Genomic DNA, 25,747 nt, shown 5'->3' with positions numbered 1-25,747 from the left:
GTGCTGTTAATAGAGTCAGACTGACAGGTGCTGAGAGGGTCATCATGGTCACCAATCACACTGCTAATTATGGGCTGCCAAAGACCATTTCATTACCCCCAACACACACACACACACACACACACACACACACACACACCAGCTACTGCAAACAAAAAAAAACATCCCACCTATTTACATATTAACACTAGAGCAGGGGTCGGCAACCCAAAGAAGAGCCATTTTGTCAAATTTCAATAAAGACTAAATCAGCTTGGAAGCCACAACATTTTATATCCATTTTACTGAAGTAACGTTTTACCATCCGGGCTGTAAATATGTCTCAGTATGTTCTGATGTGCCAGTACAGGCTAAAAAATACAGACTTACTTAGCTCTGCTTTCAGCTTTAGCTCAGCTATAGCTGCTTTTCTCGCATCTCTGGCAGGAAACATTTCCACAAAAGTACAAGAGTTTCTTGTAAAATGTCTCTTAACGTTCAATTTTTTACGAAGATGAAGTCGCTTCTCACTCGCCAGCTTTTTGTTTGAATTTTCCAGTTCCACCTTAAATGATGCCTGAGGCGCCAGAATGCAGTTAACAATGTAGCGAACAGTTGCAACATTTAAGGTGGAACGGGAGACTTCAGATTTTGATACTGCCTTGTGTGAATGTTTTGCTGTTTATCTGAATGAGTCTAGCGAAGTAAACAAACAGCATTTTTAATCACTATGTCTCATTCTTTCATTACCGTTAAATAATTGATGAGGTTTTTTTTAATCATCTTTCTGGCTTTTTGGTCTATAAGTGCCATTTTCCAACCACTTTTGGTCCAGGACAAAAACCTGGCGTCCAATTTCAGTGCATCTCTAACACGTACACGTAATACACACATGCTTTCCAGCAGGCCCCTCCGAAACGTCTTTTCCTGTTCACCCAAACCGACAATACACTAACACACACAACACACAGCACCTCCTTAATGCCGCCTACAGAAAGTGCTCCATTAGCAACAGCCACATCAACTCCACTCTCGCTCCATGATATCAAACTGCACTGATCTGAAATATTTATGATCATAAGTCAACAGTCTCCCTGCGATGGAAGTCTCCCTGTCGTCTCTCAGCCTGCTGATCGGTTCTGTGGAAATGTAGTCTGATGTCATCAGCACCTGCCAATAAATGCCAGCCTGGGGTGTGTAGCGTATGAGTTGGTGTGTGTGTGGCTGATGTAGGATCTACTTTTCCCTTTAAATCATTCAGCAGTAGAAGCCGGATTGATGAACAGTGTCCAGTTACAGCGCTCAGCACAGTGATACAGCACATCTCTCTCTCTTTCTCACACTGATGCCTGTTCGACAGGGCAGTGGTCAGTCACTGTGTCCTACTGTGTCACTATACTGTATCTCACAGTGTCCTACTGTGCTGTATCACACGGCGTCAGCTCAGATTACTCAGCGCTGGATTACGTGTAATCTCAACTAGGCCTATTACCATCATGAAATTCTAGCTGACGATTAAACGTCCATATATGGAAACCAGGCCGCAAAAACAGGGAGTTCGCACTGAAGTTATAAGGAGTGTTTCAGTTCTGAGCGCTTTTTGAATGAGGGTGGCCAATCAGAACAGAGCTCATTTACATATGTCAGTCTTAAAGATAACAAAAATAGGCTGTTTAATTCTAAGGGATCAGAAGGAAACAGAAAAATGGTCATGTAAACATAAATTATGGCCAATTTTGGGCCATAAAACCACAGAAATGTTATAAATGGACATTAGAAGAAAAAATAAAACACTAGAAATATTTTATTTGATTTATTCTAAACAGACTGAAACACAGTTGCTGACCAGATCAATCTTTTTGAACATTTCCTTGCCTGGTGCTTCACAGTAGTGTATATAGTCCCTACTAAGGATAGGTATCAATACTTTTATGGTACTTTTTCCAATCTTTTGAATGCATATTGGCCGTCAGATCACATTTCGTATGCATGCTGCCGATGCTTGATTAGTCAGCAATCTGTTGTCATCCTTAAATATACCTTAATGTAAAAGTCACACCCACTTTCAGCAAGAGTTTGAAGAAAAACGCTGTTTAGGAATTCATTTTCAAGTCAAGATATTGGTTTCGTTATCAATATTGAAATGTTTTAACATCTCAGTAGCCTCTACACAACCCTATTGGAATGGATGTGATCTCTTTTGCTTTGCTCACAGCGTCACAGACTGCACATATGCTGCCTCACAGGAGATCCATACGCCTCCACCCAGAACATGCTGTTAGGTGGCAGTACACAGTGTGGAGTCTCAGTGGCCCAGTTTTTCAGAGTCGCTCAGCGTTAAACGCAGCTCAAAGAGTTCTGCCCCCTCCACCTGAGGAGAACCGCAGCCCTGCTCAGCCATAATTACAGCCTTGGCTAAGCCGTTAGCGGAGAAGCTAAGCTACTGCCACCACATCAGAGGCTGCAAGCAGAACAGAAAGAACAGAAAGAGCAGCACTAACAACCCATTAGCCCCAACAGAGAGAACCTGCACCAGACACCGCATTATCTAAAGAAACACTTACAGTCATCAACACGGCCTAATTTACAGAGTAGTTTCATAACAGATACTAAAGAGTCATAACAAACACTAATGTTACTGAAAAATAAGAACAAGATGATTCATAACCTGGCAATAAGCTCAGTGTTCAAGATAACATCTCACAAAAGCAAAAGATCTCAATACATTCAGAAATCGGTCAGAAAATCGGTCAGAAATCGGTTCAGTTAAGCTCAAATTAGACACTTTTAAATAATGTATTCACTGTGCATTAAGCTTCATTATGACCTGTATTTGTGCATAATTGGAGGTCTGTTATGTTAAAATTAATATCAGTTATATGATTAGTTGTAATAATGCACAATAAACTCTTTTGCTGTGTAAAACCTCAATTATACAGTATGAATTTATCAAAAAATCACATCTTATTACTTTATAATTTATGGGTAGCCTAAAGCATACAAGCTAGGGCTACTTTAACAACTAACTCCAATCCATTATAACAACTAAAAGCAAATAAATTTAACTCTTGTATTTTTGGTTTAGTTTCATTTTTAATGCTTTTCACAATCAAAATATCATGAAATCAGCATCAGCATCACAATGATAAAGTGTTCTCATTACTAGTGATTTTCACATAACCTCTAATTATTTACTAATACAGGTCATAATAAATAAAGCTGAACACACAGTAAACTGACCATCACAAACATCTAATACTGAAGATCAAGACTTTAATGAACTCCCATTATATGTTGAAATTAAGTATTACAGATTCATCTTATTTAAATAGAAGAGCCTTAAATGGCAGTTTGGCATTTATATTACAAATTTGACTGATACAAAGTTCAGGAATTGTTCTATGAGTTCCATGTGTATATTTTACCCACTCAGTGTGAGGTTCGTTAAAAAAATAAATAAATAAAAGACTAATTTAAAAAAAAATGAACCAATACATGAGCCAACAGCCAATCTGTGTAAAGAAACTGGAACTGGAATTGTCCATAAAAATTCCTGATCAGTGCAGCTCTAATTACTGTCCAGTTTACACTGCAGTGCTGTACGTCTTATTACTGAGTAATACCTATTAGTCAGGACTACGTAGCGCTGTGTTAATACACTATTACACTAGTATAACCTGCATGATATGAACGGATATAACGTACAGCTGCGGACTGTTTACTAAATAAAGGCAAATCTGAAGAGGCCACATGCTGACACACACGCTCTGGTTAGTACTGCCAAAAGACTGAGCTCATCAGTTACGCATACGCACACGTACACACTCATACACGCCTCGAATTCAAAGTATGCACTGTCAATAATTCAGTGAGTGACACCAGTGAAGTAACAGAAAAACATGTCAAGCTGGAGCCAAATGGCCAGGTGCCCATGGCCTATAGGTGAGCAGGTAGTTATTACGATGACAGCTCTGTCTGCTGCCAGAGAGACTTTCAGCAAGTTGAGTTTATTTACTGACACTCGGACGAGAGAGAGAGAGCGAGAGAGAGAGAGAGAGAGAGAGAGAGAGAGAGAGAGAGACAGAGAGAGAGAGAGAATTTTTAAGAACGCTAAGCTGAAACAGAAAAAGGACAAAAAGAAAACAGAAGAAAAAAGAGACAGTGGAGAGATAAAGGAGTGCAGGAGGTGCATGAGGACAACAAAATACAGCAAAGCAGGCAGAGAAAAAGACTTACAGAGAAGGACAGATCCAGAGAAAGACAAACTGACGGAGAGTAGGCGGGAGAGACTCGGAGAATCAGATTCAGAGTCTGACACTGCGCTTTCATTGTAGTGGGATGCTTTTCGTGTGGAGGAGTGAGGGAGCAAAAGTGGAGCAAAACAAGTGATGAGAGCAGAAAAGTTTGAGAATTCCAGACAAATATTCAGCTGAGAGCTGAACGTCTCCAGGGCAGCTGCCAATCATGCAAGCAGCCTACAGTCATGCTGAACGCTGGAATCAGTGCTGAGAAGATGGAGGACATGTTTATGAGCAGCATCAATTAAGAGGTTAATATGTCTGCCAGGGCTGCATAACAAACCATACTTTCATCATTATTGTGATGTGAGATCCCATAATGAACACATTATTAAGGGCTGCAATGACAGAACAGATTAAATCACCTCTCACACGCAGCACCCTGCATTCTAACTGAGTGACTTAACCATTCAGCTAAACAGCCGTTAACAAAACACATGCACAGTTCAAAAATGGGGAAATAAATAAATGAACACATCAGGGTCTGTACTTGCTGCACACCCAGTCAGAGACACACTATTTTAATCATAATTTATTACCTCTCACATCGTCACTGTGACATCCAACAGCTTTTTCCAACATCGCATTTAATCTCTATAGCATGCAGCCCTAAAGGCCACTGACACAAAGGTAATTATACCAGTGAAAATTCTAAGGAATATGTGTGGCCACATTTACTCTGGACAGCAAAACCTGCTTTCATTGTAGCAACACGCCTCCAAAGCAGCCAACAGCTGGAGAGAGGAGCGACTGTTATGAAAACGAAGTGAGAGAAAGAGAAAGAGAGAGAAGGAGGTGGAAACGCAGGTGTACCTGTAGCTGCTGTCCGTGCTGGGAGGCTCTCCTGCACATCTGGCCGGCACATCTGTCTCTGCAGATGGTTCTGTTCGCAGGAATGTGTGACATTTGCTTTTCCTGCTTCTCCATTGCTTCCCTCCCCCGCTCTCCCCTCCTCGCCCCCTGCACTGGGCCGTCTGGGGGCTCCCCCAGCCCAGCCCGGCGATGGGGGCTGCAGCAGCAGCGGCTGGACAGCAGGGACGCAGTGAGGAAGATCGGCCTCCTCGTCCTCGGGGATGGGGTTGTACCAGATTTCTCCTTCATCGTCCGCATCGTTCTCCTCGGCGGGGTCGACGAGGCGCAGGGGCGGGGCGTCCTGAGACAGGACGATGATGGGGTTCGTGTTTACATGGTCGTCCTCGGGCGTGCGGGGCGCCGGGACATCGTCCAGGTGGTGTAAGAGTCGGGTGGAGCTCTGGTGCAGCCAGTTGCGCTTCTTGGAGACGGTGATGGAGTTGAGAGGAGCCGGACGAGGGCAGGACTCGCGACCTGACATACTGCTGCTGAACGTCAGCGCTAATAAAAGAGAGAGAGAGAGAGAAAAATAGAACATATTAAAAATAAAATACAGAAAACAATACAGCTTTCAGTTCAACCGAGATTAGAAACCAAAAAATTACCACCATCATCTTAATCACAAGAGTCAGATTGTACCATGAAACCGTGAGCATGTCCCACTGCAGCTGCAGCCAATAGTTTATCAATCTAATAACAATGTTTTTTTACCTCTTAACCCACATTCAGTTGATCAGCCAAGGCTTTTGGTGTCTGAAGTGTTTTTAGCTCTGCTCTGGAGCTACAAGGCTAACATAGCTAACATGTAAGCAAACACAGAAGCTTATAACACACCAATTAACATCAAACTGCATACCTAAATCATCACACACTTGCCTCAAACTGTGCCAAGCTGTTATGTAATCTCAAACAGCCTTGATCATGTAGTTTATAACACAGTTTGACTGTTATCAGCAAAACAGATACAAGTATGGACATAATTCAGGCTTCAGAGTGAAAGCTACTGTCTGTAAATACTTATCAGACTCGCTCCTGTGGTTGGATCACATACCAGGTACCAAAGGTTTTTACTGAAATGGGAAAATCTGCCTTTAGTTCCAGAGCACCAGCGAACTGGACCCTCACTACAGGACACACTGAAGCTCAGCTGGGTCACTCAGTCACTTTAAACTTTTACTCTCTAACCACCTCCACTCTGCCTGACACTGTTTTACCTGATTTTTTACTACTATTGTCTTATTTTCATTATTTTGTTATTTATTTGTTTATTTATTATTATTCATATTCTTATTATTACTCTAATTCTGATTATTTTATTATTATTTTAGTCATTTAAATTCATTTTTAGTTTTTTTCGTTTTGATCTTATTCTTTTGTTTTATTTTGATTTGATTTTATTAACTTTTACATTTTAGCTACGTTTTAATTATTGTTTTATATTTTCTACTGTATTGTTATGTATTTTTATTATGAATGTTTCGTTTTTTATACTTACCTTATTCGAGTCATTTTTTATTAAATTTACTTTTATAATTTGATATGTTCTTAATTATTATCAATCCACTTTCCTGTACCAACTCGGCAACATCGTAAATGAGGGTCACCCTCAATGTTTTCCAAGGTTAAATAAAGGTTGATTGATTTTTTAAGCTACACAGTCATTTTAAAAGCTGTACAGATGAAAACTGTGATCACACATTTCTAGTGTCTCTAGTAATTAAAAAAAAAGAAAAAAAGGCCAGCATATACACACTCAACACCCACACCCACACACCCACACCCACACACACACACACACACACACACCCTTCCTAAATACTACCAAACCAAAGTGTTTACAAATATCACTCAGTGAAGCACTGAATGAAAAAGTGGCGATTCTTCACATAAACAAAGCCAAGCTAAACAACCAACCCGTCCCGAGAGGAGAGGATGACGGACGGGATTACGCCTCAGAGCTTTTTATTTAGCCTTGTAAAGAACTGGTTGTCAAACGCAAAGAATCGTGCTGTATTCACTGAAACAAACAGTCAGAGGCAGGAAAACTGTTTCTGAATGCGAGAGAGATTTATGAAAACTGAAAAACGTCGTGAGACGCGGCTTTGCGGGCATCACTCAAAGCGCCGCCGAATTCTCGTCTTGCTGCGACACGCTTAGCAGACTAGCGTAAATATTGTTTTGATATATGTTCGCTCTCTCTCGTTAATGACACGTTCCCCTTTCCTGGAGGAAACACGGTCTCACGCGACCGAGTGTACGGCCTCTAAATTACACCCTCGCCTAAATATTTTCACTCATAAAAAAAAGGCCAGCAGGTCGCGGAGGGAAGCAGGGCTGGATATGTCATTACAAAGGCTCAGAGGCTCAGGAGCGCAGGAACGAAACTCACTGCGCTTCATCCGTTTCATTACCGAAACAGTATTTTACAAAAACAAAACTCACAAGATCTTACAGTTACATAAGGCCAAGCATGCCAGCCTCGGTACGCTAAGACGCTTTAGCGCTTGGCTGACTCTCAGGGCCTCAGCAGGGCCGCACAATAAATCACATTATGACACATTCTGAAAATATACCAGTATCATATCAGCACGTAATACCACGAAAAACAACTCAGCAACCTAAGTTGAACAGACGCTCTGCCGTGCAGATGGGATATTTTAGCCATAAAAATTTCAGCAAATCCTCAAAAGTCTTAATGAGAGTTATTATTGTCATTTTGCTTTACTATTTAGATGTAAATATCGCTGCTGTCGGAAGAAAACCTCGTATCTCCATTTTTGACGTTTTTCAGGTTTTGACATAATTTGAAAATACCTGTTGCCCTTTACATTGTATGTAAATGTCATGATGAATAGACTAAAAGAAACGACCCAAAATGACTTGGAAGAAAGTCTGGTTCCACTGACTTACATTAAAAGTAGGTTTTTTCCTTCTCCTGCAAAGTTACCATTTTGGAGATACGAGGTTTTCTTCTGACAACAGCAACATGCAATTACAACAATCATTAATATATCATTTAATTACATAAACAACAATTAAAAGGAGTCTCCAACTTTTTTCCCGATTAAAAAATGACAAAAACATGGCTAAGATGCTTTTTTCCCCCCGCAAAACAAGACTGTAAACAACTAGACCCGTCGCAATTATTACATAGACTGCAGTTATTTGAGCTGATTGCAGTTATTTTCCAAAGTCGTTCGCTTTCAAAATCATATGATTAGGTAAGTAATGTTCGTTGTTAACACCTTTAAACGGCAGCGGTGGTTAATGTTTGTTTATTTGAGCTCAAACTACTTCTCTCATCAATTGGGAGCTATTCAGTATCAACAGGTAACAGTTAGTTATTTAGCTAATGAGCCGGTTTGGCAGGACAGATTTTTAGTCCTGCTTCCGCAGAAAATCTGCACTGTTTGTCCCGCACCCACCTGCAACCTAAATGCTTTGTCCCACTCCCACCCACAGTCCTGTACAGCTGGTTTACAATGAGTTTATTAATTTTCGGTATTTTGCCGTTGGATATTATGCATTTATTGTAGTTATTAAGTGATTGTTTTCATTTTTCAGATTATTTCAGATTATTCATTACACATAGTCCGTAGGATTTCTCTACACGTATGTGTGGTCCCGCTCCCGCCCGTACTGTGTACAAGTTAACGAACAACTCTCACGCATAATACTGAAAATTAGCCCCACACCCCAAGATATTGTGGTGAGTCACCACTATTTATATGGCACTTAATTGCCAGCTAAATTTCCCAATCGTGACAGGCCTAAGCACAATAACAACTTTACACTTTTTTTTATGGATTTGAAGGGTTTGAACAGAAATACACTCTCACAATGCTGCTCACTGGCCTTGATTCTGTACTAAAGCACAGAACACAAACATGACCACATGGCTCCACTGCATGTGAACTTATTAGACAAGCTTTAGTGAGATTAGTGCGAGTGCTGAGTGCTGAAAAGAACAGTGATTAACTCATGGAATTGCTGGAAACTCCCGTCAGAATCTTCAGTGTTTTCTTGACTACCTTTCTCTTCCATTGTGCCATCTGTACGTAACACTCAGTGCACATATTTAATGTTCTGCATAGCATTTTGCACATATTTTTGCCTTAATGAAAAGTATTTTGTGTACAAGAAGCGCCTTTTTAAGGGCTCATACAGCACAAACTCTTTCAAATCAAAGAAACTTAAGTAACATGTAAACACTATTAATGTTTCACTCAACACTCACTCCACTCTCCAGTCCATATATGGAAACCAGGCTGCACAAACAACCTGTTTTGAATTCCCTGTTTGTATTCAGGCTACAGCATTTAGCTCTGCCCATTCATATTTAAGCTCTAAGCACAATGAAGGGCAGCCAATCAGAACAGAGGTCCTTTACTTATATCAGTCTTACACAGTAACTGTTTGATTCTAAGGGATAAAGACAGGTTGGAAAATGGTCATGTAAAAATAAACTGTAAGTGGACCTGAATTGTTCACAGTGGTGGTGACAGACAACCAAAATGTCCACTGCTTCTAAAAGCGTAAGTTAGCTGGTGCCTAAAATATTATTTTATGAAATTTGACAAGGTTTTGACCTAAAACACACACTTTTACAATACATTCATGGAAAGGCTTACGTCTAAAATAAAACAGTCCCCAAAGAAAACTTATTTTATTCAGATTTAGATTTAGATTTATTCAGATTCAGAATGGTTTATTTTACCATTATTAAAAAAAAAAAATTATGAAGACTCGTAGGTTCACTGGTGGTTTGAAATAGTAAATAAAACGGCTATATTTGTGTTGCAGACATTGGGACCCCTGGTCCCGATCACCACCACTGTAAAGTGGTTGGTATAGTGTAGTGGGTAACACCTCTGCCTTCTACGCTGTGGACTGGGATTCAATCCTCATCTGAGTAAGCACCCTACACTATACCAACAAGAGTCCTTGGGTAAGACTCCAAACACTACCTTTGCCTACCTGTGTAAAAGTGTCTGCCAAATGCCATGAATGTAAAGAAAGAGTAAGTTTCTCTACAATGAACCATTCTACATAAAACAGCCGTACTGACTGTGTTTACATCTTATTATTGAAATATGCAGAAAATTTGAACAATTGGAGGAATTCCCCTTGTGGTCTATGCTCCACTTTTGAAATGACTACAGTGTCTATTAGTGCTTTGTACTGTGGTACTTTTGGTCACAAGACATTTTCATAGTGCCGTGCTTAGTGGACGTCTGCACCAAAACAAAAATACCTAGTTGGAAAATAAAAGGTTCTGATTCTGAATCCCAGTCATGATAAGAGAACTCCCACCAGAACTGGAAGATTAATCGTTTTTTTTATCGAAATCGCAATTTAAGACAAGTGCAATTTTCAAATCGCAAGAGCTGCAATTTTTTTTAAATTATAGCCTACACTCTTAAAAGAGATCATTCTTAAAGGCTCTTAATAAAAGACGCTTCTTTACTAATGACAGGGGTTCTATATAGAACCATGAACACTCAAAGAACCATTCGCATGCTTAAATTGTTCTCTGCATGATGAAACGGTTTCTTCAGACTGATAAAGAATGTGTGTTTATTGTTCTATATAGTACCAAAAAAGGTTCTGCTATTGTTACAATGTCAAGCTTGTAATAATGGAAGAACATTTTGGTGCTGTGTAGAACCTTTCCCAAAAAGGTGCTATATAGAACCATACACAACACATTCTCCATCAATTTAAAGAACCATTTCACCCTGAATGAAATGGGACGTTGAGTGTTTATGGTTCTATAAAACCATTGCCTTTACTGAAGAACCCTTGAAGAACAACCTTTTTAAAGTGTGTACATTAGACAGTGAGTGAAAAATTGAACCTACAAGAGCCTCTGAAATGGCTGGAGATAAGCTAGACCAATCATAGGCGACCAAACCTCCACGTGTTGTGACATCACAACCACAACTTACTGGCAGTTTGGCACACTACGTTCAGGGGTCAAGCCTCAAGCCAAAAAGGTGGTCTTCTTGGGCAAAAGAAATCAGGTCTGATGAAAGTGCAATTTAAATTGCATTCGCAATAAATAAAATCGGAATTAGACATTTTCCCCAAATCGCTCAGCCCTGACTCCGACTCTCTCTATCAGCCAAAACACGACATTTCCATTCTGTGATCTCTGCCACACCACAACACATGAACCCATCAACCCTTCATTTCTGAGCCTCCAGTTTCTTCTAGGAACCGTCCCTTAATGTGGGCTCCAACACGAGAAAGACCAATCACATCAAACACTCCATAAAACTCTGTTCATTTCCACAGCTGCAGCGGAACTGAACGGCAAGCGGTCCAAATAGATCTGCAACTAATAAACCAGAGTATCCATGAACTCCAGTGCGCAGCAGCTGTGCTTCCACTTCGTCTCTAAAGTATGTGCGCTAGCTTTGGCTGCGGCTGCTGTGTTGAGGTTGGTGTTGTGCTGTCGTGCTTCTTTTAAAGGGTCTTTCATAACTCGGGGAGCATGCACACACACGCAGGGAATTCCAGACCACAGACACACGCACACATGCTAAGACCCAGACACAGATCTACAGCTCCTCGGGCCGTGCCTCGGGCGCGCTGTAAATCTGACTCAAACGCTTCACAGATACAACATCAGAGTTCCTGAAAAATCATCTTGAGGGCAAAAAAAATGTAGAAAAATGTAAAAAATGTGGACACACTGTCAACTTGTGACAGTTCTTTCTTAGTGGAGAAGACAGGGCTGATTTAAAACAGTTCTTTCTACTGTTTGCACTTCTCACCCACATATCTGTTCTAGATTTTTGCAGCTAGATTTTTTTTATGTCAGAGCAAATGGCCAATTCTACTGTCCAAATTGCTCAGAGCAGAGTCAGAATCTGGACCTCGAACTCAGTTTCTGTTCATGTAACTGGCCATCTGGTGTCACACGGTCCAGCGACAATAAATTCAAACCCAAAAACTTGATTTAAGATCCTGTTTTTAAGACTTATTCAAAGAAGGAATCAGTACAAGAATGAGCTCATCGCTGTCCTTTCAACAAATAACGAAACCACCTTTAACGGTTTTTGTCGCTGTCATAAGAAAATGGTAAGTTATGGGAGAAAGTAAAAACATGAGCCTCTTAAACTGCAGGCTTATTATTCAATAATTGCTATAAATGATTCCATGACTACCATGAATCAACAGTCTTATGGTCAAAGAAGTGAAGTGTGGACCCACAGACAGACCCATAGGACAGGAATTAAGCCTAGTCTTGGACCATAAAACATACTTAAGGGAGATTCTCAAATGAAAGTAAAATGTAGTCCGAGACTAACAGTCTTAATCACTGCCCAAGAAACCGACCCTTGGAGTTTAATGGATTAAATTTTGCTTTTCAAAATTTCTGTCAGGCCAATGATCAAGAATTGTTCCGACATCATAAAGGGCAGTTGGTGTTTTCTAAAGCTGTCAAAAATATAGATATTTATGACGGTGATGTAACATTTTAATCTTTGTGACTTGTAATTAAGCAAATTCTCATAAATAACATATGCTGTATTCAGAAACTAGTATCTCCAAAATGGTATGTTTACAGGAGAAATAAAACATGTTCTGATACAACTTATTATTAAGCCTTTCAGAAGCTGAGTCAGATGTACTGGAGGTAGACGAATATCGAAACCGTTAAAAACTGGGACTGATCACAAGAGAAGCACTGGACAGGTCTGAGAGATGTAAGTGAAATAAATGTGTCCCAGTAAGGCCTAAATATTGTCGGGGGAAGCAGAGAAAGGATATGCCTACAGGCCATCAGCAGGGCCACATACGGCCTCAGCAAACAACCCAGCGTGAACTGTGTGTGTGTGTGTGTGTGTGTGTGTGTGTCTGTGTGTGTGGTGTAGCCAGAATTTCGTTTTGGAGGGCCTGGTTACGGGTTGGGGCACCAGCTAGCAAGTTTTACGTGCCAGAGACATCACTACAGCGAGAACGACCACCAGCAACAAGTCTTCATTACAGCCAAGACGTTTAACTACAATGATAATGTTTTTGAATAATAACCACAGATTCATCTGGCTAACTTTGATTAATTTATCAACAGGCGAAGCTGAAGCTGTCTTCTTATTCAGCAGCGTCTTATTCCATAAACTCCTTAAAAGACGCAGCCGTTTCCTTCGGCCACCTTAATAACTGATAAACCATTTAAGGTGAAACGGAAAATGAATAAGCCTCGTATACCACGGCGGGTAAAGGCTAATTAACCAGAAGCCCACCTTTTACAGCTCTAGGCGTGGATGTTTAAGGCGCTAAATAGATGAAGATTGTGATGTTCATGTTGCTTTTTCAAAATACTGTCCTTTGTATTCTTTACAAATCGGGTAAAATACCTCTTTATATTGAAAAAGGCATCTTTTCTTTTTCTGGGACCCAAATGTTGCTGTGGCGATAGCATCGACTGAAAATTTGTGATTTATCAGTCTCTTTCATTTATTTAAGGTGGAAAGATATCAGGATGCAAAAACTGCATTTGTCCTCGACAACCTCACATTTTGGAATTATTTTATTGACACTGAAGTTTTTTAAGGGCCAGAAATCTGCCCAGCTTCCAAGTGGAGGAGCCTAGGCCCCCCCACCTCCCCCGACAAGCAAAGACTTGTCTTCTTTATCCCTCTCAAAATGAACGCAGACACATCACCTCCATTACCTCACATAACATTACGATTTTCTGCAAGTTCACTACATCTGCAGTGGCATGAATGTTTATGGCTTACTGTCTCCTTCAAAAGAGTCAACAGACAACACAGCCTCTAATTCAGACGCCAAAAGCCTTCATCAGCTCTCTAGAAACAACACCAACTCCAGCGTAAACACTCAAACAAACAGCTCTAAGCCTTCGGCTCGTCTATGTAACGCAGCTTCTCTACAGCCAAACTCAGAGTGCATGAAGGCTACTGAGGCAGAATCAGCTCTTTCTGTTCAAACCCTGAAGTTATTCTTATCTAGAGCTGCTCTCAGATCAGTGGAAAACGAGGTAAAAAGGGGAAGCCCTGATGCAGCTGCTTCAGCGCGCAGCCAAGACCAGATGAGTGAATAAGTATCATATAATCATAGTCACAAGGTTGAGGAGACACTGTCTATAACACACACACTCACACACACACACATACACTCACACACACACACACACTCACACACACACTCACACACACTCCAGACGATTAATCACACAGCGTCAAGGAGTAGCTCATCCACACATGCTGAAGTAGCAATGAATAGAAGCCAGTAGAGACCAATTAGCATGATGTTATTTCCACAATATTAATTGTAGGGATGGCTAATGTTAATTGTAGGCACTGGACCAATGTTCAGATATGAACACTAACAAAACACGTTATTTGTCGATTCATATCGCTGCTGTCGGAACAAAACCTCATATCTCCATTTTGATCGATGTTCCGTTTTTGACATGTGCCTGTTGTCCTTTACATTGTGTGTAAATTTCAGGATGAACGGACCAAAAGAAACGGCCCAAAATGACTTGGAAAAAATTCAGGTTCCACTGACTTACATTAAAAGTAAAGTAAGTTTGCTTCTTCTGTAAAGTTACCAATTTGGAGATACGAGGTTTTTTTCCGACAACAGTGATATACTGTATTCGAGGAGAGTTGAATGCTTAGTCGATGCTGTGTTTACCTGCTAGCGAGCAATGAGGGGCGACAGGGGAGGGGTGAAAACCCCTTTGTGGCCGTGCCGAAATATAACGGGCAAAACTACTGTGGTTTTATTGATATCAAAAAATAGTGTACAACTGCCTCAATAAAAAAATAACATTTAAGCACAATAACAAAAAAAAACACTTTTGAAATGCTGACTTTCTTGTTTAATTGAAAGATAAAAATCCACTTCTTGTTTTGTCCCTCATAGAAATGAATTCCATCAATTTTATTTAAAAAATAAAAGCATATTTCAACAAAAATGCCTCTCTTGCCACTGATTTCAATGAAAACCATGCACTAACAAACAACAGGCATCAACGCATGACTGACCCATGCTTCAGCCAGTAGGAGCTGATGTGGGCAGGGCAATATTGTCAGTCATGTCAATATTGAACAAAATGCAGAAGATAATACATCGCTGCTGTCAACGTACGACTCCAGAGCTACACACTCCAGCTCTAAAGACAAAGAAGTGCAGCGACTGGTTTGGTTAGTTTTTCCTTCATTTAAAAAAACCTTCGGCGCTTTCATGTCTGAATGAGTTTCCCCGCTCACATCAGTCTCTGCCGACAAAACATACCACAGCAAACCAGCAACTCATATTAATGCTTTTATTTCCAGATACTAAAACATCTTATGAATGCAGGCTTTGTCTTCATCTGCTAAAACTTGTTACCTCAACAGATCGTTTCCTGTCTGTACACAATAGGACGACCAATAAATGTGTTTTCATTAGAAATCAGCCAAGACAATCTTCACCATAAATCACTCACATGTACACCCACACACAACACACACAGGTCTCTCATTCTCAACCGAGGTAGTTTATTGTACAACCCCATTTCCAAAAAAGTTTGGATGCTGTGTAAAATATAAATAAAAACAAAATGAAATGATGTGCAGATCATTTAAACCCCATATTTCATTGAAAATTGTACAAAGACAATAAATCAAATGTTGAAACTGACAAATTTTATTGTTGTTTGAAAAATATACATTTTGAATTTGATGCCAACAGCATGTTCAAATAAAGTTGAGATAGGGGCAACTTTTGCTTCTTATCAGTTACGGTACATAATATCATTAAAAGATTCAGAGAATCTGGAAAAATCTCTGTATGTAAGGGACAAAGCCAAAAAAACAATATTTGCTGGCCGTGATCCTTGGGACCTCAGACGGCACTGCATTACAAACATGATTCTGTAGTGAAAATCACTGTATGGGTTCAGAAACACTTCTGAAAACCACTTTCTATGAAAACAGTTCATTGCTGCATCCACAAATGCAAGTTAAAACTCTAAAACGCAAAGAAGAAACTATATTTAAACAGGATCCAGAAATGCTGCCACCTTCTCTGGGCCCGAGCTCATTTAAAATGGACTGAGGTGAAGTGGAAAAGTGTCCTGTGTTCTGACGAATCAACATTTGAAATTCTTTTTGGAAATCATGGACACTGTGTCCTCCGGGCTAAAGACCACTCAGCTTGTTATCAGTGCACAGTTCAAAAGCCAGTATTCATGATGGTATAGGGGTCCATTAGTGCACATGGTATGGGTGACGTGCACATCTGTGAAGGCAGCATTAATGCTGAATGATATATACGTGTTTTGACAACATATGCTGCCAACCAGACGACGTCTTTTTCAGGGAAGGCCTTGATTATTTCAGCATGACAACGACAAACCACATTCTGCATGTGTTCCAACACCATGGCTCTGTATTAAAACAGTCCTGGTGCTAAACTGACCTGCCTGCAGTCCAGACCTGTCACCACTGATAACATTTGGCACATCATGAAATGAAAAATATGACAAAGGAGACCCTGAACTGATAAGCAGCTGAAATCCTATATCAAACAAGAACGAGAAAACATTTCACTTTTAAAACTACAGCAGTGTCTCCTCAGTTCCCAAACCCTTACAGAGCGTTGTTAAAAGAAGAGGTGATGAAACACAGCGGTAAACAGGCCCCCATACCAACTTTTTTGGAATGTGCTGTTGGCATCAAATTCAATACAGGCATATATTTTTCAGAAAACTACCATTTTTCAGTTTGAACATTTGATTTGTTGTCTTTGTAGTATTTTCCTTTAAAAATATGGTTTACATGATTAGCTATTAGCTATGCTATTTTGCATTTTATTTACATTCTACACAGCGTCCCAACTTTTTTGGAAATGGGGTTGTAATTAGGCTGATAATTCAGCATTATGCACGTACTGACACTTGTCCTTGCTGTAAGTCATAGTATAACAAGATAACCCTGCACAGAGTGTATTTACTTACTCAGTTTATCAGATATACACAAGCACACGGGCTACCAAACACAGAGTGCATTACACAGCACGACTCAATGCCATCATTCTTTAGGTAACCCGAGGCCGACCGGAAGGAATAATCCCGGTTGACCTTAACTAATGCGTAATCGTTCTTTTCTCATCGTCCGCCGTAGTCTGGCATTAAGTAACCAAACACAAACAAAGTCTACAACAGCGTCGGCATTCAAAATATTCCTCCCAGAGTTTCACGTTTCCATGGCGCTGGAATGCATCTGAAAAACAGGACAGGGGGCCAAGCATCCTATAAGCTCAGAGTGCGGACCCTGATCAGTGCTACCACCAGCCCAACGTGATTTACGTCAGTGTCAGGCCTGGAGAAACTGATCTGAGATCAGGAGTCCAGCTCTTAATGAATGCAGGACCAGCAGGAGCTTCTGTAATTGGCAGTCTTTCAGAAGTGCAGCGCGTGAGATATTAGTCCTACTGTTTCGGCTGTTGGCTTCTGTTTCTGAAAGCACTGAATTTACCTCGTTCTAATGTACTAATTTCACCACAATCGTCACAAAACTGTCCTGCTGTTTACTTACTTTTAGCAACAACTGCTGATGTAATATTTCATTCATGCAGAAATGATGTACTTTTTTCAGTGCAGACACAAACACAAACACACAATCAGTCTCAGTCTTTTTGCTTCTATTAAATTTCACCACTGTTGTAAGCAAACTAAGTGTATCGGCGAAGAAAGGTCGTTCTTAGCTAAGCATCTATTAATGTAACACGAAAGGTTTGCTTTTCAGAGTTTCTATTGTTTAGTACGAGTCAGCGATACTGCAAAAATATAATATTACAACATCACAAAGATAATTTCTTGATATATAACATGCCTCATGATATTTACACTAAATTAGACATCATGATATTTTCTTCATACATGATATACGTCACAATATTCTGTTTTTGAAGAGATCTAACAAGTTGGAACAGGCATAAAAAAAACTATGGATGATTTTTATTCAGTGTTTCAGTCCCTGCTCTGCACTGAATACCATTAGCCAGGATTAATTACTCCCTGTTTGTAATCAAACATGCAGTTGGTCAGTGTTCAGCTGATGATATCCATGATCTGTTTCGAAAGCATACTGTGACATACCATGATACGATTTATCACAACACCTATAAACACCGTACAGGGATGTTAATGATTAACGGATGAACCATTAACTAACAAATACATAGGTGTCCGACCAACGCCTTTCGGTTAAAGAGTTTAATTTAATTTTCAACAAACAACTAACATTTGAGTAGGCGGGGTTTCCACTTCACTTGAGGACCGGTCGGTAGCCCAACTCAGCCCTTAAGACGCACAGCTCTGGGTTTTCTGGAGTTGACTCCAATTCTCAACTCCTGAACTGCCCTTATTTTTAACCAATAGCATCAGAACGTTTACATTGGTTTACCAAAACAGCGCAACTAGGATATTTATCCACATGACGCAGCGCTCGGCTACCACCAACTGTCTTTTTAATATTTTTAATATAAAACGTCTTTTTATGTTGCTTCTGTTGAGAACAGCCTTAAGATACGACCTACAAATGTGCTCACGGTTAGTCTATGCAGTGTTTAGGGCTGAACGATTTGGGGAAAATATCCCATCGCAATTTTTCCGACTAAAGTTGCGACTGCAATTTAAATTGCGATTTTTTTCACATTTTATTCAGGCCTGATTTGTTTTGGCCGAGAACACAAAAACATCCACTATTTTCAGTTTCAGGCTTCACCCCTGAACGTAGTGAGCATTTTTTTGAAAAATGTTCTATATAGCACCAAAACGTTCTTCTACTGTTACAAGCTTGACATTGTTACAACAGCAGACCTTTTTTTGGTGCTACATAGAACCATATATAACAAATTCTCCATCTGAAGAACGATTTCACCATGCAAAGAACCATTTCAGCAGGCAAATGGGTCTTTGAGTGATCATGGTTCTATATAAAATGACTGTCTTTACTTAAGAACCCTCTTTTTTAAGAACCTTTAAGAATCTTTTTAAGAGGGTAGACCTTCAAGCTAGTCCCAGCCAGACTATATACTGCGCAAAAAGTATCTGCATTTTTAGCGATTTTTACTTTTGTCCATCATTTGAGCAGTTGGCCTTTACATTGAGTAAACATTTCAATGGATCAACAAAAAGGTTTCGAAATTGTTTGGATTAAAAGCTCTTTATATTCATTTATATTAAAAGTAAGGGCGTATTTTGATTAACTTGGGCTAATAACGTGGCAAATGTAAGTAAACAGGTAGACAACAGTGCGTTAGTGTCGTATCTTTTACTTTAAGCTATGTTTTTTTTTTTTATTCAACGAAGCACAAAGACTTGTATATTTAAAACGCAGAGCTGTGATGTTTTCATGGATTGGGTTTGTGGTTTTAGGTTGGTCGGCTAATTATTAATCACAGAGAAATAATGGTTCTCAGTCAAAAGAACGTACTAAAACTAGCATCCCTAATATCGTCACACTGCCCGTCCCTAACACAATAAGAACAGCCACTGCCGTTTTCAAATAGTGTTTAAAATATTCAAAAAATGAGATTGTCGACAATATGGTGCTCTAAGACTCTGACACACCCAGAATGTGGAGGGCTGTTCTCTCTCAGCAGTAACGAGCCACATGTGCGTGAGCGTGTGTTAAAGGACCAACTGTTGTCCCCTCAAAAACAAACAGCTCCCCTGCCACACTCCACACACACGGATCTGTTTCCACACACTAAGCACTTTGAGAAACTTTGGCATTTTCCCTCCAGACCAGCGCAGACCACAACTTTCCGCTAGCCCTACGCACTGATATAATTATAGCCAAGTATGACCCACTGGACTTCCCCCCCAGCCCCTGCACACATCCTCCACCAGCCCTACGTTCATATCTATGATCATATCATTAGAGCAGTGCAGGACCTGCTGATGAACACGCTCAAACACAGCTACTGAGGACACAGTGCTCCATATCTACGGGAACATGAACCCAAACCAGCTGGACATCCTTTTTTCTACACAAAGCACAGAATTGCGCTCCTCCATCCTTATCTGGAGTTCAGAATCTGCCACCTGTAACGCAGTAGGACAAATTGGCCTTTGAATCTGATAAAATTTGATGGATTACGTGGTGAAAACAAAGCTCCGTTTGGTTTCAGGGTACAAGATGTGTTCCAGACACCCAAATCTTATCCTGCACAGCGAGTGTGTATTCGTCTTAGAGATAAAACACAAAAGCTGGAGCAGAGCAGATAGCAGTAATCTGCTTCCCGGCTGCAATCAGTTCACTCTTCCGTCATTCCAGCTCCACCAACACCGCTGATGTAGCAGGATAGGATTTGGGCAGCTCTGCTGGAGACATTTCGACAAAAGCATGAACATTTTGTTAATCAACGAAAGCACAAAATCTCCGTAACCGAAACCCCGTCACCACAGCGCTGAGTGCCGCGTGTTAGTAGCATGATGTTAAGGAGTGCTAGTGAGAACCCTCCACCAACGTGCAGCTAACTACAGTCCCATCGTTACATGAGCCTTCATTAGTGAGGAAGAGGAAGGGAAACGACCCGCCACCGGTTACAGAGTCCAGAACAGAGTCCTCGGCCCGTCCACCCCTTTGCTTTTTCTCCACAGGGGCGGCCGTGACGACTGAGGTTCGGAATGAGTGGAGGTGAGGATGTGTGAGGATGTCCCCAGGAAAGAGAGAGATGCTGCCTTTGTGTGCTTTTCAGAAGCCATATTGACAAATTCTTTGGGTTTAAGCGCTTTATAGTTCTCCTCCTATTAGTTTGGCCCTAAATGTCTACGGCCTAATTTGTCTGACCGCTAAGATCCATCAAATTTACTTGATTCAAATGTGTATATAGTTACCAACTGTATAAAAACATAACGCAATAAATCCACACAGTTATTACCACGTTATTATAACATTACACTAGAATTCCATTCATTTTTCAGCATTTCTGCATAATAATATCATTAGGATGTAAACAAAGTCACTCAGAGTGGTTTGATGTGAAACGCTCTGTTCTAGAGTCACATTTGTTCACAGTGGTGGTGATAGGAACCAGACGTCTGGTAGAGTTTAATGCCTCTTAAGCAGCCACACAGAAATTTACAACACAGAATATGCTGCCTGATGTCTGAGACATTGTTTTATAGTAGTTTTGAGAAAAGCTGTCAGCCTAAAATGCTTTTTTTATCCATTCATGGTCAAGAGGTACAGGCAGGGTGTTAAAAGGAAAAAAATAATGTTCCACCATTTTACCATTAACATTACATACAAGACGTGTAGGTTCACTGGGAGTTTTGGATTTGTGTTATACACATTGTGACCCCTGGTTCCCATCAACACCACTGTAAAGAAGTCGGTAAATCTTTCTACAATTGATTTTTTCACATTAAACCACTCTGAATGACTGTTTACATCTCATGAATTATGTACGTTTTGTAGAAATGGTGGAATTCCTCTGTAAAATTGAAAAATTTCTGTTTAAATAATATAAGCAGAAATTATGTGATAATTTGAATCATAAACTAAAATACATTGCTTTATTTTCGGTGTAAGCTGCTTTTAGATAGTGAATTTCCTACTATTAACCACTGAAACAATCCTCTCCTTGGCCATGATGAAAGGAAAAGGTTAGTAACAAGTCAGGAGCTTGAATATCAACATTGTTATATGTATTTATATTTACGACAATTGAGCTAAACTTTTTGGAGTTATTCAAAAAGCACATGAAGGCAGCGAGAAATAGGCTGAAAGAAAGAGAGAAGGAGACTGAGAGTTGGGGAAGCTCCTCCGTCCCTCTGCAGCGGCTGTACCTGGCTGGGGCCCTCCAGCGGAGCCCACGCTGCCGGGCTTGGCTGTGTGTGTGGCGCTGGCCGGATGAGCGGAGGCTTTTGGCCACGCCTGGCCGTCCTGACCCTGAGGCCCACGCAGGGAGGAGCCAGCTATTCTCTGCCGCATCTCAGACGAAAGGACGCGGCCCTTGTGCATCCACTCCTGCATCTTGTTGACGGTGACTCCGGGCGGTTTGCCCAGCGTTCCAGTACATGCACTTTGGCTCAGCTGCTGTGAGATGGAAGGCCCGGATTTTTGGGCTGGAACATCTGGAGAATCGGACGAACCGACCAGGCTGCTGATGGAGCCGCTGCAGCGTTCAATCGAGCTCATGTCTGAAACCAAGGCCTCAGTTTCTGTGTTCTCTGGGTGCAAACACTCATCCACTGGCTCACATACAGGAACCGTATCATGTACAGCCATGGGGTCAGTCATGGAACCACTCTGGGTCTCCATATGTGGTTCTCCCGGGCTCTGATCCACTGAGGCGGTGTGGTCAGGCAAGCCTGCGTTTCCCATGTGTTCCAAAACTGTGGCCTCAGTTACGATGAAAACTGCAGAGGTTGCTGGCTCATATGCAACAAGTGTATTGTCCAATGCTATGGGCTCAGGGACAGAGCCGCTCTGGTTCACCGTGCACGGCTCACCCTGACTCAGTTCTGTACTATAGCGGACGCCCGAGTCACTCGCAGACCTCTGCAGTTGTGGCCTGCAGCTTTCAGGGGCCAAGCACTGTAGACTCCTGCTCTGAGAGCCTCCAAATCTGGCTCCACAGCTCTCACCCAAGTCCAGCAGGGCCCAGTCCGAGCCACAAGCCTGCTGGCCGCTGTGCTGTCCGGAAGAGCACGTGTCGCTCTCCGCCAGCCTGGTGGAGGACCGCGAACACACGCTCCTCACGCTGTCCCGGGACTGGCTGGAGCTGCCGCTCTGCGCCTGTCCGTCAAAAGCCATGCTGCGCGTGGTGTTTATGAGGAAGCAATAAGCTTCTTTCAGCCGAGTCCTCAGCCTGTCTGTTTCTTCCTGAGACGACTGGACAAAGTGGACCGACATGGACTGCGATGCTCCAGCGCTGCCGTTTAACCCCAGGTTTTGAGCCCCAGATCCATAGAGAGGCAGAATTTCATTGTCATAGTAGTCTTCATCCTCGCTGTCCACAGAGTTGTGCCGGTTTGACCCCTCTGTGTCCCACAGGAGCCGTGGGCCCACTTTGGAGTCCAGTATTTCCAGCTCGGTGGGGAAAAACGCAGGACTCTGCAAAGCTGGCATCCTCAGATCTCTTTCGAGCGAACTTTCGATGAGGTGGATCAGACCAAGGTCATCCGCGTTTGCGTGGAGGATACGTAAAAGGCCTGACCCTGAACTCACTGAGCTGTTCGCGTCCAGCAGACGACCGTTGATGCAGCTGAACTGGACCGGCTCTGCCGGCTCGGCTCCGGCTCTCAGGCTGACCGAACTGGCCCCTTGATCGAGCACCAGAGCTCCGTCCCAGCCCGCTTCCCTGCACTCACTCGTCCCGTTTCTCTTCCAAGCAGCCTCGGGTAGTCTAACGGTCCTCCGGTCCCCGTGTTCCAGCCCAGTACTGCCCCAGCTGGCGTTACCGAAGCCTATGGAGTCTCCGCCGGCGAGCTGCTCTCTCCTCCGGCGTTCGTCCCAGAAGCGACCGCCTCCGTCGTCTCTCCCGTTAAAGTTTTCTCCGTTCTCGCGGAGCCCCGAGACTAACCGAACCACCCCGCCGTCCAAACCCCCGTTCAAACACCGACCCTGCTTACCTCCGCTGGCCGTCGAGTCCAACTCCACCGCCGCGACCGCTCGGCCACTCAGCTGCGGCGAGTCCGCCGTCGTCGTCGTCGGCGGCGAAACTTTTGCCTTAAAGTTGCCCCCGCCGCCGCCGTTAGCCACCGCCGCCTTCTTCGCCTTCTTCCCCCTCAGTTTGGCTAACAGAGTCCTCCGCAGAGGATCGGCCATTCCTCAGGGCTTCGCTTCGGCGCTGCTTCTCTTCGCTTCGGCCAGTCAAAGTCGACTTTCCCGAGCCGCTCCGCCGTGTGGAGTCGCCCCGTGAGGCGCCACGGTTCGCTCCATGCCCCGCGTACCGCCCCGGGGCTCCAGGTTTCGGCTGCGCCTCACTTTAACCGACTTAACCGCCGTTAACAGACTGACCGACTGTTACTCCTCCGCTAGCCGTTAGCCGCACGCGCTGCTTTAATTTTTTGTTTTGTGCTTTTTTTTCTTCTAACCCCGAACCACCCACCCGTATTCCGGCAAGCTCCGCCTCTCCAGCGCTCCGATTGGCTAGTAGCGCCGCGCCTCGAGTGCTAGGATTGGCTAAGAGTTCATATTCACGAGTTGTCTGCTCCAATGGGCGAGTACGAAGTACTAGCCAATCGCGGAGCACGAAGCGGGAAAGTAAGAGCCAATCAGAGTGCAGCGGAGGAGGGACTTTCCCTGAATATGGGTGCGAAAAACTCTCTCTCTCTCTCTCTCTCTCTCTCTCTCTCTGTCTCTCTGCTTGCAGTGCGCAAATAGTTGAAATAGTTTCTGGTGAGGGTGAGGGGTTACAGGCGCATTGCGCAAATCTGCTCTGAGAAATAATGCACATTTTCTACGTAAATGCACGTAAACCCTCGGTTTTCTGTGATGAGTTATTTTCATTTGTTTTCTCGAGATCTCGAGTTGTTCACATCAATATCACGACAGAACAAATGTTGTTTTCTTGAGATCACAAGACATTTATGCCATCATTACGACATAACGAACGTTATGTCTGTGTTATGTCGTGACAATGTAATTAAATTACTTGTGATCTCAAGAAAACAACATTTGTTGTGCCGTGATAATGACACATATATCACGAGATTTTAAGAAAACGAATGAAAATAACTTGTAATCGTGAGAAGAAGTACTTTAAAAGCCTGCAAATCCATGGCCCTTCAGGGCTTCTGTGTAAATGCACTTCTGCTAGTGAAAGTTCATCAAAGTTGGCAACAACAACAGGCGTTTTGAATAAGGCTGAGCAGTGAAAGGCCTTTCAGCCAGAGGTGGATTTGACCTTTCTGTTCTGTAAAGCAGTTATTAACAGGTTAACAGGTGAACTAAAACAAGAAAGCATCTTTATTACATGATATAACAGTGTAATATACAGAAGAGGCCCATTTCCCAAAAAGTTGGGATGCTGTGCAAAATGTAAAAAAAACAAAAGACAATGATGTGCAAATTAGTTAAACCTTATATTTCATTGAAACTCGTACAAGGACAACAAATCAAATGTTACTGAGAAATTTTATTGTTTGTTGAAAAATATTAGCCCATTTTGAATTTGATGCCAACAACACATCACAAAAAAAGTTGGGACGGGGGAAACAGAAGGCTGGTAAAGTTGTGTAACGCTAAAAAACACCTGGTGGTTGATTGACAACAGGTCAGTAACATCACTGAGTATAAAAGAGCATCTCAGAGAGGCTGAGTCTTTCAGAAGTAAAGATGAGGAGGGGTTCACCACTCTGAAAGACTGCACCATCAAATAGAGCAACAACTCAACAATAACGTTTCTCAACATAAAATAGCGAAGAACTTTTGCTTTTCATCATCTGTGGTACATAATAACGTTAGAAGATTCAAAGAATCTGGAGAAATCTCTGTATGCAAGGCACAAGGCCAAAAACCAGTATATACTGGCCGTGATCTTCAGACAGCACTGCGTTAAAACAGACATGATTCTGTAGTGGAAATCACTGCATGGGCTCAGAATCACCTCTGAACACCACTGTCTGTGAACAC

General features: G+C 42.0%; 1 protein-coding gene across 1 annotated transcript in view; it reads right to left on the bottom strand.

Moving 5' to 3' along the window:
* Nucleotides 1-24,208, bottom strand: part of syde2 (synapse defective 1, Rho GTPase, homolog 2 (C. elegans)) — a 59,129-nt gene extending 34,921 nt beyond the window's left edge. Inside the window, exons 1-2 of the mRNA XM_036592368.1 lie at nucleotides 21,955-24,208; nucleotides 5,091-5,630 (exon numbers count right to left, since the gene is read on the bottom strand). Of these exons, the coding sequence (XP_036448261.1) occupies nucleotides 5,091-5,630; nucleotides 21,955-23,938 (2,524 nt within the window). The 5' untranslated portion in view covers nucleotides 23,939-24,208. The remainder of the gene's footprint in view (nucleotides 1-5,090; nucleotides 5,631-21,954) is intronic.
* Nucleotides 24,209-25,747: the final 1,539 nt, after the last annotated feature.

This window comes from Colossoma macropomum, unplaced genomic scaffold (assembly GCF_904425465.1).
Source record: "Colossoma macropomum unplaced genomic scaffold, Colossoma_macropomum, whole genome shotgun sequence".
NCBI classification, from domain to species: domain Eukaryota; kingdom Metazoa; phylum Chordata; class Actinopteri; order Characiformes; family Serrasalmidae; genus Colossoma; species Colossoma macropomum.
Note: the sequence above shows the minus strand (reverse complement) of the source record. Positions and strands in the feature narration are given on the sequence as shown.